Raw genomic sequence first — 14,926 nt, forward strand, 5'->3', positions numbered from 1 at the left:
GAAAGTATTGCCAGGTACTGTGGAGCACTAGACGTCTCAGACAGATCTCGAGTAGAAAACAAGTTTTTCCATTCTGATTATTTCTCTGACTTTCACTGAACTTTGACCGCACTGCTAACCTTTGTCGGCTTTCCTTCCCACAGTCGTCTGGTTCCACCCCACCCCTACACCCACTACCGGCTAAAAACGACCAAACAAAAATGAAATTGGTATCTCATTCTGAGAAACAACCGAAGTGAGATGATTCCAAATGTCAACAGACAAATTATGACATTTGCTTCAGGGAACTCCGGGGGAGATGGAGGTGGCGGCTGTGACCCACAATGCACTGTACCACGAGGGGATACCTGGGAAAAATCTAGATGACTTGAAAACAGGCAGATTGAAGAACACAAGCATGCATCGCTGCAATTCAACAATACTGAAAGCATTATTCTGACCAATGGCAAAATCAAATAGCTCTCCTTTAGCTTCTCTAAGCATGCGGCCAATACACATGTTTAGATAGGACTAACAGTACCCTAACAGTCACAGCCGGTAACCAAAATAGAATCAATAAAGAATTCAACCACTGCAACACGGGCATTTCAGCTACTGTGGCTCTATTGTTCTTGGCTACATATGTTCAAACCAGCCTCTTTCAGGTATGTGAAATGACATGACCTGTAAGTAGTTGGGGGAGGGTAACACAGAGAGTTCCCTTATCAGTCAAGGAAAAACACAGTCTCCACACCTACATTTTATTCAGTGTATAAAAGTAGTATGACACTACAATCAATCAAAGGTCAAACACAAACAAAATGATTCATCGGGTTCTTGAAAGAGCTGAGTGGGGATACAGGGTAAATCACCGCATATCTTTAAACCGCTGACAAGCTTACAAGCTTGCTGGAGGGGATGTGTGAGTGAAGGGGTTACTTAACAGGGGCCTCACACTGTAGAAATCCAGCAGTTCAGGTCGAAGAGCAATCATCGTTCCCCACCATTCATAATGAACAAGTTTTATTTTGAAGATCAGACCGGGATGTCAAACCAAAAGCGGGCCTAGGGACTGATTAGGACAATGACGTTCAGGGACATCTATTCTGGGTGACTGGAATCTAGCATTACAGGTTGAAGAATCAACGTCTTTCAGCATCCATAATTAATTGTGTGTGTGGTGGGGGGTGGGAGGTGTGGCTGCTGGAAGTTCATACTGTCCTCTCGCACGGGCAGGCAGCGGCGGCCTGGTGGATGGCTCCCGTCTCCCTCAGCGGTGTCTGCGACTCTCCTTGTCCTTGGACTTCCTGGGCGAGCGGCTGCGGCTCCTGTCCCAGCGGCTGTGGCCCTTCTCCCGGCCCTCCTGGCGGTGCTTGTCCCTGGACTTGCTGTGCTTGTGGTGGCCCTCCCGGGACCGGGACCGGGAGCGCTGGCGTCCCGCCTTCCTCTCTCGCCTGCTCTCCTCACTGTCCTGTGGGGTTTTGAGAGAGGGAGAGGGAGAGCGAGAGAGGGGGAGAGAGAGAGAGAGGGGGAGAGAGAGAGAGAAAGAGAGAGAGGGGGAGAGAGAGACTGAGTGAGCACAGCCTTGCTGTTGAAAAAGGGAGGAACAGGAAAACCTGGCTCCCTGCACCCTCAGCGAGCCTGAAACAGAACTGCACTTCCTCACCAAATGTGAAAAGTATAAACATATTAGAGAAACACTTTTTTTTATTTATTTGAATGTGTAACAAAAGGTTTTCTTAACTTGTTAGATGAGGAAAAAACACCTATCCTACTAGGAGAGGACTCCTGCCATAGACTGAGGGACAGTGAGTGACAGTCACCTGACACGCGTCATTGTTGTTATATCTGACAACATAATTTGTTTTCTCCTGTATTTTTATCTTTTTTATTTATTTATTTGTTTCTTGCTGTTGCTGCTATATCGACAACTGTTCATTTGTTTTGTCTTGTAGTACCTATGTTTCTTTGCTCTTTCTAATTATTAATGTTGTTTTTCAATGTTCAAAAGCTGCTTTGGCAATATGTACTGTACAGTGTTATGTCATGCCAATAAAGCCAACTGAATTGAATTGAGACAGAGAGAGAGATAGATTGTATTGTTGATATTTGTATTATTGTATGCCAATTTCTTATTATTTGTAAATGTTAATAATTGTCTGTACTGTTCTGGCAACATAGGTTTTTTCAACTGTCATGCCAATAAAGCTTATTTGAATTTGAGAGAGAGAGAGGGAGAGAGAGAGAGAGAGAGAGAGAAAGATAACAGGATTAGAGGGAGGTGGTGAAACAAAAGTGGCTTTACTATGTCTGGTTGGAGTAATATTAACTGGTCTTCACATGATCCAACAAAAGTCATGATTACTAAGCATCACTGAATGAATACAACTGTTGTTGTGGAAGAGTAAAAGAAAAAAAAGCATGTTTCTTCCTCCCCCTGGCCCACACCTGAGAAAGCAATCAGTAAGGTTGTACCTTGGATTTGTCATCTGAGTGATGGGGTTTCTTTTCTTTGTGCTTCTTGTCAGAATGCCGATGGCTCGTTCCTTCTTCCTCTTCTTCTAACAGTAAGTCATACTTGGAGCTTTTGGGAAGGATAAGGAAAACTCAAGGAAGTGGAGGGTGTTAATTCCTGAAGTGGGTGCCAAAAAAGGTTTCTACAGTGACAGACCAGTTTCAGAGCCTCCAAATACCCACTAGGCATTCAAAACACAATGACCTTAATTTGAGCATGTAAACTGTAAAAAAAAAGTACAAGGATACTCTTGTTTCGGTTTGGCTTTGTCCTTAAGGGCCAATTTAGATCGAGTGTCTACATCTTTTTCATAGGCTTTGAAGTCATCTTTGGTATACTTCCCACCTAAATAAAGAAAAGAATTAAGCTCTTAATTATATTCCACTGTATGCACAAGTGCAAGTTCTGAACACGACCTGGTAGTGTATATAACGGAACTCAGACATGTCAAATCACTCCAACGAGTCGTGTGTCTCATATGCATACCTTTGCCTTTCCATTTAATCTTAGAGACGGACTGGCTGAAGTCTACATGTATGCGTCGATCGTCTATGAGCACATTGTCCATCTTGAAATAGGCTTTTTCACAGTCCTCCTCCTGGGGACATAGAGGAGCACATGTATATTAAAATGTATAATGATATACATAATATGTAAAGAAATCTGAAAAAGGTCACAACACAAGTCCGAATAAGTATGTAAAACGAGGGAAAAGCATATTTGAATCAATAATTATATAAGTATCAATTATTATTTTTTGTAACCTGACGCGCACCAGATGAAAGCTTTGCCGGAAATTGGGCAGGCACTTTCAAAACTACGTGGCAGGTGATCAGGATGGTCCCACGAGGCATTTTTTGTGCAAAATTAAACATCTGAACTTTGATCTATCCTGCATATAACCAAACCTAACTTTATTTTCCTCCACTCTCAATTCTAACTAGATAGCGCCCTCTATCACTGTTCAGCCTCATTTAAATTCAACAGTGTCTGTAGTCATACAAGGTTTTGATGCCTTCATTCATGTCTGAAAGTCAAGCCAATACCCACCTTCTCAAACTCTATGAAAGCATAGCACAAGGACTCTCCTGATTTCCAGTCTCTGATGATCTCACAGCTGCACCAAAACAACACAAATTTGCATTGAATGATTTGAGGAAATAATCGGACAGGTTGTTGTGGTATGGAGGTCAGTGTGATATAGATAATAGATCTACCTTTTGATGAGGCCAAAACGGGAGAAGATGATCTCCAGGTCCTCGTCTGTGGTGACAGGGTTCAGCTTGCACACAAACAGCACATTCTCTGGAGGTTTCACGTCTGCGTCGGGGAGGTCACCCACCTTAGAAAACAACCGCGTGCACAATTATCTTCCTCATCCACTAACATATCCATTGTAGGTTTTCTGGTTTCCTCTCAGAGGCTGTGCGGAGGCTCTCACCATCTCCAGCAGGATGGCCTGGGTCTTCGCCTCCTTCTCCTTCAGCAGCTCGTCCAGCTCCTCGGCCTCTTTCCCCTCGGTGTCGTCGATTGCCTCGTCCGCCCCGATACGACCGCTCTGGCACACGGAGAGCGGCAGAGTTGAGGCGAGGGTTAGAGAGATAGTTCACACGCCGCCACGTGCTACGTTGATGTGTGGTGCGGTGTAGAATAATATAATAATCACATCTAGCTGGTCCTTGGTCGGCTCGGGAGAGCGGTCAGGCACTGGCAGGTTGGGCGGGTCGTCGAAAGGGTCGTCCAGAATCACGGTGTGATTAATCCTGAAATGACAAGAGAGCATCCATCTCTCTTTAGTATTCACTACTCAAGAGAGCATCCCTCTCTTTAGTATGCACTACTCAAGAGAGCATCCCTCTCTCTTTAGTATTCACTACTCAAGAGAGCATCCCTCTCTCTTTAGTATGCACTACTCAAGAGAGCATCCCTCTCTCTTTAGTATGCACTACTCAAGAGAGCATCCCTCTCTCTTTAGTATGCACTACTCAAGAGAGCATCCCTCTCTCTTTAGTATGCACTACTCAAGAGAGCATCCCTCTCTCTTTAGTATGCACTACTCAAGAGAGCATCCCTCTCTCTTTAGTATGCACTACTCAAGAGAGGTTGGCTGAACGCTTTGATGCAAATTTTATTGTATACTACACGTCTGTCACAAAAAAAAACACAGGTTCACGACACTTGAACTGATCACCTGATATCTTGAAAAGGGATGAAGTCTTTGTCAACAAAGGTCTCGTTGATCTTGGCTAAGACATCCATTCCCTCTGACACTTCTCCAAACACGGTGTGAACTCCATCCAGGTAGTCCAGGTTCTCCCCAGTGGTAATGAGGAACTGGGGAAGAACATGGTGACAAAATACACACACTGAACACACCGGTTCAGACATGTGATACACTCTTACCCATGTAAACAATGCACAAAGCTTTCTGGGAGAATTATCTACACAGGCAAAGTTAAATTAATGTTGTGCTTTGATCCTTTGTTGCTGACCTGGGAGCCATGCTGGTCACTGCCATTGTTCACCATCGACACCATCCCCTTCTTTCTGTGTTTGATGCGTGGTACTTTCTCCAAGTCAAAGAAGCGTGCCTGATCCCCATAGAGCTTGCTGATGACATTGAAAATATAAAATCCATCTTGATCATTATCACAACAATCAATGCCACAATAATAAAATACAATCATCACACATTGCAACACATGGAGGTCCAAGGTTCCTGGCCTTGAACAATCCATCCCTGTCATGGAGGAGGCAAGATGAGGTGGACGGTGAAAACAGCTGACCTAAAGACGGACTCTCCACCACGACCAGTCCCAGTGGGGTCTCCAGTCTGCACAATGAAGTCTCTCTGGAAAGGAAAAGACAAGTCAGTTTTTATGTCTTTAGACAAACCTAACCAGTCATCCGACTACCTTCATAGGGTATCTCAATACTTAATGAATCACCTTGTTACATTCTGAGGGGGGAATGTAAATTATTTTCTTCACATATATACAAAGCATTTTACCTGAACATTGTGAATGAGGCAGTAGTTGTAGAATTTGATTTTGCATAACTTAAGGAAATTCAGGGTCGCTGCAAGAGATGGGAGACATGACAATAGACTTTAGTTGGCTAGGTAGGAAAGCAATGCAGCAAAACTTTTTGAGTTCTTACTTCAGTTAACAAGCTACCTCGACAGTTATAGGGCTAGCTGCAGTTTTGACAGCTATTTCGACTAGCTACAAGGTTCCAGAATAGAGCCATCTATTTTATTGCTTCATTAATGCAGCTAGTCAGTAGTAACTTGGCTGGTTATAACTAGGTGGTCATTCAACGTCGTTGATCTAGCTAGCAAACGTTAGCTAACGTTAGGTAACGTAGCTTAACAGCCTCTGAATTGAGGATGCACTTTATCAACAAATGTTTACAACATGCAATGTGTGGCTGTCAATGTTAGTGCTCTCCGTATATGTTCTTACTCTTAGGTCTTTCTTCTGTAAATAAATCAATAACGATATCTCCTAACGTTGTTTCAAGAAGTACCGCCATATTAGCAAGCGCTATTCAGCTAGGTGGCAAACTAGGCATGCGCAGTAAATAAGCGTCATTATTGTGGGCGTTTGTAGGTCGTCTCGTTTTGGTGTCAATTTAAATAAAATGGGCACGTGGCTTTGGCCAAACCTTTGTGGCGGAGCGGCTGTGTGTGCCCTCCTTTCCAGTGCACGGCTTACCAAAATCATCCTTACCACTGCTCGTAGCTTTGTCTTGAAATTTTAAGCGTAAATTCATATGACGGCACCCAGCTATAAACAGGCGGCCGCCCGCGAAAAATCATAATCAGTTCGCCGCCCGCGAAAAATCATAACCCTACACCGGGGGGCGACCCGGGTACTCAAAATAAATAAAACCTTTGCTACTCGGCTAGCGACTCGAACGCGCACTGTACTGAGGACGACGGCTAGCCAGCTAACAAGATGGCGTTAACACGAAAATCATTTTATCCAATATTTGTATTGTTTCTTTCAATAATTTTCGTGGAATCGGCACCTCGACAGCTGAACACGGTAAGAGATGCGATTCTAACCATTCAATGGGAGCTCGCATTAGCTTCACTAAGTCTAGGAGGAGGCGGTATGTTTACGTTAGCTGGGATAACGTTAACGTTACTTGACTGAGTGCGTCAACAAACCACTGCATAGCTAGCTAGCCAAATTGGTGTAAATGCCTCTCTAGAGTAATCACCAATATTTATTTTGGTTAAAATTATAAAGACCTTCATTTCCCTTTGGCTTCCCACAGGAAAACATTCTGATCAATGTAACGGCAGGAACCCTAGGCGACACTCAAGTGCAGGAGTCCAACAATTTGCAGGTAAGTACATTCAATTGGATTAGCTAGCGAACTCCTACAATCAGCTCTTATTCTTGTACATGTTTCCAGCATTTACAAAATTAAAGGATGTTAAATCAGTAACTCACAATTTGACGAGGCCGGGCTACGCATTTCTATTTTTTTCAGATCAACCTGAATATTTCAGTAGATGAAGAGCAGGTGCTCATCAATGACATACCTGTGGAGTTGTCTGGAGTGACGAGGTTGATCTGCCAAGCTCTGCTCTGTGAGTTTCCTAGACGTATTGTTTGCCAGATATTTCAACCACTACACTGCTGCTTAACATCATTCATGACAAACTCCACTGTCCTCTCTCTGTGTTTTCGCAGTGGACACCACCAATGGTACCAGTGAATTTGAATCAGGCGATTTTGTCTCTACTGTCACCCGAGTGATGGTTAGTCAGAATCGCTTGTGGAGTGATTCGGAGGAAGTGGTGGCTCTGCAGGTGTTCAGTGAGGTCATAGAGATGGAGGGAAGAAAGGTAAGCAAAGCAATATACATGTAATGTAAGCGTTGCCAAACTTGAAGTAATGACACACTTTTTTACACACTTATAATCATGTTTCCAATAGTCTGACTCAACGGATGTAGGTTTTGGCAATAAACCTTGTCATTTGTTGTCACACTGCCCAATCAGTGGCGAGACTGGCGACGCAAATTAATCTGATTCGGGCCAAGAGATTCTCTCGGCACCAATCAGATTCGATCCAGACTATTTTGCAAGAGCACCATTGCTGCGTCCGGGGCTGGCTCTGCCCAAGACGACTGTGGTTGGTTTAAAGAAATACTGTGTCCCCCCCCCCCCTATTGCAGAATGGTAATATGTCCAGCCAGACCTATCTCCGGTGCTGGCACAGCGTAAACGAAGTGTGGAGATAGGTCTGGCTATGCGAGACTGTTTCCAATGACAAGCCTGGAATAAGGCTTTAAATTAAATATAGGTTGTACATTATTTTATTTTTTCCCCCTCTGTATCTGTTTCATTTAGGTTCACCAGCCAGAGATGTGCGAAGTGAAAATACTGATGAGCCCAAATTTCCAGAAACTTGCTCAGTACACCAATACCTACCCCATTGGACACAGTGAGATCTTCAGGATCCCAAGGGAAAATGACGTGGTCATCACAGATCCAACAAATCCCAAAAAAGGTAAAACATCAATCTTGACAGCTTTTCCCATGAGAAAATGTGAGAAGGACCAGTTCTGTCCATTCAGTTTGCAGATGATTCTGTACTCTCTTGTTCCATCCTCTCAGCTGAGGACCAAGTGATCTCCCAAACCACAAGTCACTACCACCTGAAGCATGCTGAGACCACACAGGAGGAGATAGCTGCCCCTGGAAAGCTTCCAGAGACGCCTCTGCGCATGGACCCAAACCTACTCTACGATGCCCGAGATGGTGACGATGATGATGATGATGAGGAATCGGATCAGCAGCCGACAGAGAAACCCCTCCAGGAATCTCTGTCTTCTTACAGTGTGAGCAAATCTCAGACAAAATCCAAAAATCGACACGTATTCTATTTTTTTTTTAGAATGTATATACAGTACGCACCTTTCTCTTCACAGGCTATGTGTCGATGGGTGGAGAGGATGAGGGACCGCATGCGCCGCTTCTGGTCTGAGTCTCTGCCCCTATTCTTCCTGGTCATGTGGGTAGTGGTGATCGGTGTCGTTGGGTCCGCGGTCATAGTGAAGATCCTGGACATGCTCTTCCCAACATGTGAACACAAGTATGTTTTCACAAGGGACCAGACTCCTGACAAGACTATCCACATGTTTATTATTGTAGTGTCCTAGATAACTTCTCACACTTTTAAATTCAACCTACAAAGTGCCTTGATCTTGACTGATATTGACCAAGTTATTGTTTTTTCTCCTAGGGGAATCTTCCACTTAAATCCGGTCACCCTGATGCCAGAGGATGAGAAACATACCCTGCTAGAGAACATAGAAATAGAGGTGGAGGAGGAGGAGGAGAAGAAGCCTTGAATGAAGACCGGTGGGGGGGGAACATTATGGAGGCATTATCTGGTCAGAGAAAACATCTTTCTCTTTGTAGCGCCTATACACATGCATTCATTCATATGGCTTGTTTGCCCATGAATTTTATCCTTCTTTGACAACATGAATATGAAATGTTTCTACTGAAGTAAGAACATGCTCAAGGACCTACTGCACACTGTTACTGTTCTGTTATGATTTTGTTACCTCACAGTGCCTCAGTAACAATTTTTCTCCATGTTATAAAGTATTACTGTACCTGACTATATGTTGATACTAATCTTTTAATTTTGTTATTTTGGATTGCTCATTTCATTGTGGCCGCTGATTTATCTCTGACTGGAGAACTTAACTGAAGATGTGATGTCTGCAAGCAATCTTAAATCATAAGACAAACTTAAGCTAAAATGTTAATTTGCTTTGTTTGTTATACTCCTGCACTAAAAGACGTGCAATATTCTCCAATGTATATTCACTTGTTAATGTTGTAAAATGTTAGGAAATTTAATTGAATGTTCTTGCATTTGGATTGAAATAGGCCTTTTTCCCAGCAGCCATTTTGACATGTCAAAACAGGGTAAACACAGGTGTAATAACATTAATTTTGTCCTTGTTCCATTTATGATTTAGGTGGGTTAGGGCCCTGATAATGTGCATGTTGGCTCACTGAAATGTGACACACTGACAACAGGACCATAATTAGTTTGATAAATTACACGTGTTTACCCTGCTTTGGCATGTCAAAATGGCTGTTATGAAAAAGGCTTATTGAAATGGACTGAGAGGCACACAGGTGAAATGCCCCCATTCCAAACATTTTAACTAAATGAGAAGGCACTGTTATATTGTGTTGCTTGGAGCCTTCGGGCATATACGTTAGGCTGTATTATCAGGACTATGTTCCCCGATACAGGGATAATCTAGTCCATTTGATACATCCTATGTATTCTGCAACATTGCACCTACTGAAATAGCTCATATTGCTTTATTAAATGCCTGTTTGTATTTGTGTGTTTAAACTTGTGTGGAGATGGTTACTGGCTGTCATTTGGAATGTTATTCAATGATTTTGGCTGCACATTCTCCCTTAAAGGATGTTGATGCTACTGTTGACTGATTAAGCCCAAGTCAAGCCTACTCTTCTAGTGGACTGGCTTGTTTGCCTCAAAGAAGGCTAGGCATGAGCAATATAGAGATGTCATTTCCAAGCTAGGCTTTGTGAGGACCTACGCATGGCTTTGAGGTTTGATAAGGTGCGATATGGGGTTCTTATCAGGAACGACATTGTACAGTATGTCCTGGCAGCAAACACAGTTTGCATGATGACCTAAGCTGGTCACCTTCCATTTTATTCTGGTTAACTGGGTAAAGTAGAACTATAAAAATCTGTTAATTAGCCTGTGACACCTCACAATCTCAGTCTTGTGTATGTTCTACAGTAGCATGGAGCATGGCTTGTGTACAGAATTTCTTAGTCAAACTGTACATTTCATCATTCCTAAATACTGCTCAATAAATGTGTTTCTCTAGCGCATCTGGCATTCATTGTAAAAGCAAATAAGTTCAATAAAATCTTGATTTTACTTTTTAAACAAAGCTTTATTAACATATTGCTAGTATTTTATGATTGTATACAAATTCATATCCACAAAAAAGTGTGAATACACAATTAAATTACAAGTGCAGAAAACATTTAGGTAGTGTAACATTGCTTAACATACTTCCACCATGCACAGCTGGATAACATCCATAGATGCAAAAGACACTTTGCAAAAGTGTACAACAATTGTAGAAATAGTAAATTTCTTGTTAAGACAGGACACGTGAATATTATTTCTTAATCACTGTCTCTAGTATCAATGAACTCTACTTATGTACATAAAATAGGGAATCTGTTGTCTGGAATGTTCTCTACCAATTTTTTTTCCATCAGTCCTAACCTATGTAAAGGTGAAGAGCTACTGTTACTCAGGTGCACTTGGTAACTTCCCTACCGTGAGGCATATCACATTACCTAGCATCCATTATTTACAAAGTAAAGGAAGACATGACACACACAGCCAGTGTTGATCGTTATCAGAACTAGTCAGCAGCATGCCGCTAACCCGTGCAGACACGAGACACAAACTTCAACAGGAGCCAAACTCCTCGATCCACTTCTCATACTTCTCCAGGTCGGCTGCAGATACAGACTTGGACACTTTTTTTAGTGAGCTCTCAAAGTCCTCCATGGTGGTGGGCATGTGCATCTCGTCCTGGGAAATGTTACGTATTTCCTCTGGAGTCAGACCCTCTATCCTCCTCCTCATGGCCATCAGCGAGGCGTCCCTGAAGATGTGGTGTAGACAGGGTTCACAGGTTAGCACCCAGTACAGTGGACAGGGCTCACAGGTTAGCACCCAGTACAGTGGACAGGGCTCACAGGTTAGCATCCAGGACAGTGGATAACGACGGGCATTTCACAACTTCACTTCACACTTACGTCAATAGCGCACTTTTATGCACTCAAGTGGAAACACACCGAGCTGAAACTAAAAGGAACATACCTGCACACATTGGTGATGTCAGCCCCTGAGTAGCCCTCCATCTGCTCCGCTATCTTCGCCATATCCACGTCGTTGGCCAGCTCCAGCTCCTTCAGATTGATCCTCAGTAGCTCCACCCTGCCATTGGCTGCAGCATCAACCGCAACACAGAGAAGACTAGAATACCACGCTCTAACAAAAGATGCACGCTAACACACAATGCTCTACTGTGTTCCTGCAAATGAGAACATGTTCTCAGTCATGCAATCAAAAGGTTACTACTAAATGTAGGGAAGGTTTGAGCCTTTGTTGTGACTAGACCTGAGGGGAGAGGGATGTAGATCCTCTTCTCTAGGCGTCTCCTCAGGGCCTCATCGATGTCCCAGGGGAAGTTGGTGGCAGCCAGTACCATGACCATTTTAGAGGGGTCATCGTTCTCTGACGCACCACCAACACCTAAACACAATGTAACCACCATCATATCATAGCTAGAAATCCTTTTTTTTTTTTTTTCCCCACGTCGTTTACAATCACTTATTCAACGAAGCTAAGCGGTCACATAACCGCCAATGTTCATATTGCACGATGCAGCAGCGAGACAAAATGGAGTGGCTGTCAAAATAAAAAGCTTTACCATCCATTTGGACGAGCAGCTCTGCCTTCACCCTCCGACTGGCCTCGTGTTCCTCAGACGTCCCTCTGCGGCTGCACATGGAGTCTATTTCGTCAATGAAGATGGTGGTGGGGGCATAGAACCGGGCCTGTCCAGAAGCAAACACACCCGACAGAACCAACCCCCGTCTCATTTAATATGACACATTCGGCAGAGTTTTTTCCCACCCTTTTTCTCAGAACAGGCCGAGGTTCAGATGGGAGAACCGTACCATTTCAAACAGAAGGCGGACCAGTTTTTCAGACTCCCCTCTATACTTGGAAGTGAGGGTGGATGAGGAGACGTTGAAGAATGTGGTTCTGCATTCTGTAGCAACAGCTTTGGCCAGCAGGGTCTTCCCTGTGCCTGGAGGTCCCACCATAAGCACCCCCTAAAAAGAAAAGTATACTTGGGTCAAACTAGGTGTCTTTGTAGAATAAGTGAAATCAACATAATGGAGGAAGTGGATAGTGGCTAAGTACCTTCCATGGTCTCCTTATTCCTTTGAAAAACTCTGGCATCCACATTGGCAACACAACAGCTTCTTTGAGAAGTTTCTTTGCTTCTTCCAAGTCTGCAATATCATCCCTAAAAACAAATGATAAAACAATGTTAGATAATCTAATTTTCTTGAGAAGACTGTTCAGGAAGTTTAAGATTGCCACAAACCATTTGACATTTGGATTTTGGGATATGATGTCTCTCTCCAGGGCCTCAACCAGGTCTTTGTCATATCCTGTCCCGTCAAACTTCTTTACCTCTTTCTCTGAGACATCAGCTTTGTCCTGCAAAGCAAATTCATAGGATTATTTGTCTGCCTTCAGGCTCGGGGTATGGTAAGGTCTTTCAGCCAGAAACCGGACTAACAAGCTGGGAATGATTGTGGGCAAACATTTGTACAATGAATAGTGTTTGGTCAACAGTGCTAATAGATCATACAGAGTTAGTGGGAAGGATCTTGCAGGACATCTACTGGAACATTCACCTTGCTGTCTTCTTTTGGTTTGCCTGAGGTCTCTTTCTTTTCCTTGCCCTTCAGAGGTGTGGCCTTGTCGCCATTGGACCCGCGTGGCGACTGTCGCTGTGCTCGCACGCCCACACTCAGACGGTTGTTGGGTTTACCGTCTTTGTGGGGCATCGCAGGCCTCCTGACTGGGCATGGCGATACTCTGAGATAGGACAGATGGCACATCGATGGCACATCGATAAGTCATGCACTCACATCTTCTACTGGGAATTTTATATTTTTTATTATTTGATGAAAAACTGTGTGTGTGGGGGCGGGTTGGGGGAGGGCATGCCAACTCCAGGCACTCTGAGCACTAATCTCCCTCATATGACTGCATAATTATGTTCTTCAGACAAACAGCTTATTCTCCCCTTGTAATGTTACACTACACCCCAACTGCTACACCCCAACTGCACACTCAAATCAGGGACAATTCTCCTCTGAAAAGACGAATTAGAAAGAGCAATGATGTTTTGTTTTTTGAGTTAGTTGTGAAAATGCAATAAATATTTATGAGCGCATGGTTTTCTGAAGTAAGGGAGAGGAAGGAGAGAGTAGGGAACATTGTCCATACCTTCGCTCTACTGGCATTTTCCATATGTCACCGTCTGGACTACCAGTGCTTGGTTTGGTTGGGGTGGTGTCCAGTTGAAAGCTCTCCAAAGTCCTCATGATCTCTTGAACACGTCTATTTTCGTCATTTATCTCTTGCCATACCTGTCAAACGATGTCAGTGCTCACAAAAGGTTCACATTCAATCCTTGAATCATTCGTTTTAGTATGTGGGTTTTCAACAAAATATATGGCTCCTACCTGCTGCCATCTCTGTTGAAAGCCGCTGTCCCGAACTGTTAAAACGTACTTCTTGATCTGTTCGAGTACTCCCTGATAGCAAACCATTGCAGAGCTGTAGTTCCCAAGCAAGGCGTACTCACGGGCAAGCTTCACATTCTCACTGATTTCATGTAGACTCATTCTGGTGGGAAAGACATACAACCAAGAACAGGATTAAAAATTAGAAAAAGGTCCTCCAAATAACCTTTTTTCTACGTGACGTTCACTCTCAAATCCAGGCAAAACAAAGAGTCTGACACTACAGGGAAGAGACTGAAGTCTGGGGTGGAGTAACCAGTAACAGTGGAGTTTACAATGTTTGCGTTTAAACAATATGTCTCAGAAGGAGGAAGCTATTTGAATACTAAAGAAAGGTTGTATCATTACACTCGCTCATCCGCTTCACCGGGGCTGATAAAACAAAAACAACACACAGCTAGACAACTACTTTTTAACTGCGTGGGCAAACCAGCCAGATAGCTACTAGCATACTCACTTAGCTAGTATGCGAGGACTAGCTAACTTAGTCCCATTATCGCCGCACGAGCAACGTTACACTTGTACTTCATGTTTAAGCACAAACGTGGTTACAAGTATACAAAGTAAATTATTTACGAGTTTAATTAAACGATGCGCTACTTTCACGCAAACTTGTTTTCAAACTCATGACATGACGTGAGCTTGCAAAGCTGTCTAGCTAGCCTAGCTATGTTAGCTAACGTCATTAACGCTATGCTAACCAACCCACCTGTTGCACACCTTCAAATTGAATACGACCGAAAACTTGCAGAAACAAAGATATAATTCCAAGAAAACGGCCTCTATGGTTACTGTTACGGACGTGTTTGCAGCGAACTAGCGTAGCTAAGTTAATTTCAAACCAAAGCTGGAAAGTGCAACATCGTCGTCCTGCTGCTCGAACTTTAAATTCCCAGAACGTCATATCCTGAACACCTGTATCCAATAGAGCCTAACAATCGCCGTATGAAAAACACAATAAAATGTAATCCTTTGTGCTTTACATTCTT

At 43.4% G+C, this 14,926-nt stretch overlaps 3 protein-coding genes across 4 annotated transcripts; 1 reads left to right on the forward strand and 2 right to left on the reverse strand.

Moving 5' to 3' along the window:
- Positions 1–813: 813 nt before the first annotated feature.
- ppil4 (peptidylprolyl isomerase (cyclophilin)-like 4) lies at positions 814–6,034 on the reverse strand. The gene is made up of 13 exons (XM_084439520.1): positions 5,959–6,034; positions 5,505–5,572; positions 5,281–5,345; positions 4,987–5,104; positions 4,686–4,828; positions 4,161–4,257; positions 3,936–4,052; positions 3,712–3,836; positions 3,545–3,611; positions 2,981–3,092; positions 2,743–2,839; positions 2,455–2,563; positions 814–1,450 (listed from the first exon to the last, which is right to left on the reverse strand). The coding sequence occupies exons 1-13, from the start codon at positions 6,026–6,028 to the stop codon at positions 1,250–1,252; spliced, it is 1,389 nt and encodes a 462-aa protein (XP_084295646.1). The 5' UTR covers positions 6,029–6,034; the 3' UTR covers positions 814–1,249.
- A 369-nt stretch (positions 6,035–6,403) lies between these two features.
- Positions 6,404–10,428, forward strand: ginm1 (glycoprotein integral membrane 1). Its single transcript, XM_084439307.1, has 8 exons — positions 6,404–6,543; positions 6,779–6,850; positions 6,998–7,097; positions 7,201–7,355; positions 7,863–8,022; positions 8,130–8,353; positions 8,444–8,607; positions 8,758–10,428. The coding sequence occupies exons 1-8, from the start codon at positions 6,454–6,456 to the stop codon at positions 8,864–8,866; spliced, it is 1,074 nt and encodes a 357-aa protein (XP_084295433.1). The 5' UTR covers positions 6,404–6,453; the 3' UTR covers positions 8,867–10,428.
- Positions 10,429–10,508: 80 nt separating this feature from the next.
- katna1 (katanin p60 (ATPase containing) subunit A 1) lies at positions 10,509–14,773 on the reverse strand. 2 transcript variants are annotated; one of them, XM_084439724.1, is made up of 11 exons: positions 14,647–14,773; positions 13,878–14,040; positions 13,639–13,781; positions 13,041–13,224; positions 12,725–12,840; positions 12,538–12,643; positions 12,288–12,446; positions 12,038–12,164; positions 11,725–11,859; positions 11,425–11,551; positions 10,509–11,206 (listed from the first exon to the last, which is right to left on the reverse strand). In XM_084439724.1, exons 2-11 carry the CDS (start codon positions 14,037–14,039, stop codon positions 11,008–11,010), a joined length of 1,458 nt encoding a protein of 485 aa, XP_084295850.1. In that variant the 5' UTR covers position 14,040; positions 14,647–14,773; the 3' UTR covers positions 10,509–11,007. The 2 variants fall into 2 exon arrangements, with proteins under 2 accessions (XP_084295850.1, XP_084295851.1); XM_084439725.1 differs by lacking the exon at positions 14,647–14,773 and adding an exon at positions 14,286–14,413.
- Positions 14,774–14,926: the final 153 nt, after the last annotated feature.

The sequence above is a fragment of the Borostomias antarcticus genome (assembly GCF_949987555.1).
Source record: "Borostomias antarcticus genome assembly, chromosome: 6".
NCBI lineage: Eukaryota > Metazoa > Chordata > Actinopteri > Stomiiformes > Stomiidae > Borostomias > Borostomias antarcticus.

What these genes read in the sequence shown, in the direction of transcription:
- ppil4 (XM_084439520.1), bottom strand. Translation starts at nt 6,028, where the DNA reads ATGGCGGTACTTCTTGAAACAACGTTAGGAGATATCGTTATTGATTTA. An exon ending in TACAGAAGAAAGACCTAAGA is followed by an intron (nt 5,573 to 5,958) that starts GTAAGAACATAT and finishes CATCTCTTGCAG; the next exon opens with CGACCCTGAATTTCCTTAAG. An exon ending in CGACCAAGGACCAGCTAGAT is followed by an intron (nt 4,053 to 4,160) that starts GTGATTATTATA and finishes TCCGTGTGCCAG; the next exon opens with AGCGGTCGTATCGGGGCGGA.
- ginm1 (XM_084439307.1), top strand. Translation starts at nt 6,454, where the DNA reads ATGGCGTTAACACGAAAATCATTTTATCCAATATTTGTATTGTTTCTT. An exon ending in AGGAGTCCAACAATTTGCAG is followed by an intron (nt 6,851 to 6,997) that starts GTAAGTACATTC and finishes TATTTTTTTCAG; the next exon opens with ATCAACCTGAATATTTCAGT. An exon ending in GATCTGCCAAGCTCTGCTCT is followed by an intron (nt 7,098 to 7,200) that starts GTGAGTTTCCTA and finishes GTGTTTTCGCAG; the next exon opens with TGGACACCACCAATGGTACC.
- katna1 (XM_084439724.1), bottom strand. Translation starts at nt 14,039, where the DNA reads ATGAGTCTACATGAAATCAGTGAGAATGTGAAGCTTGCCCGTGAGTAC. An exon ending in AACCAAAAGAAGACAGCAAG is followed by an intron (nt 12,841 to 13,040) that starts GTGAATGTTCCA and finishes TTTGCTTTGCAG; the next exon opens with GACAAAGCTGATGTCTCAGA. An exon ending in GCTGCTCGTCCAAATGGATG is followed by an intron (nt 11,860 to 12,037) that starts GTAAAGCTTTTT and finishes CATTGTGTTTAG; the next exon opens with GTGTTGGTGGTGCGTCAGAG.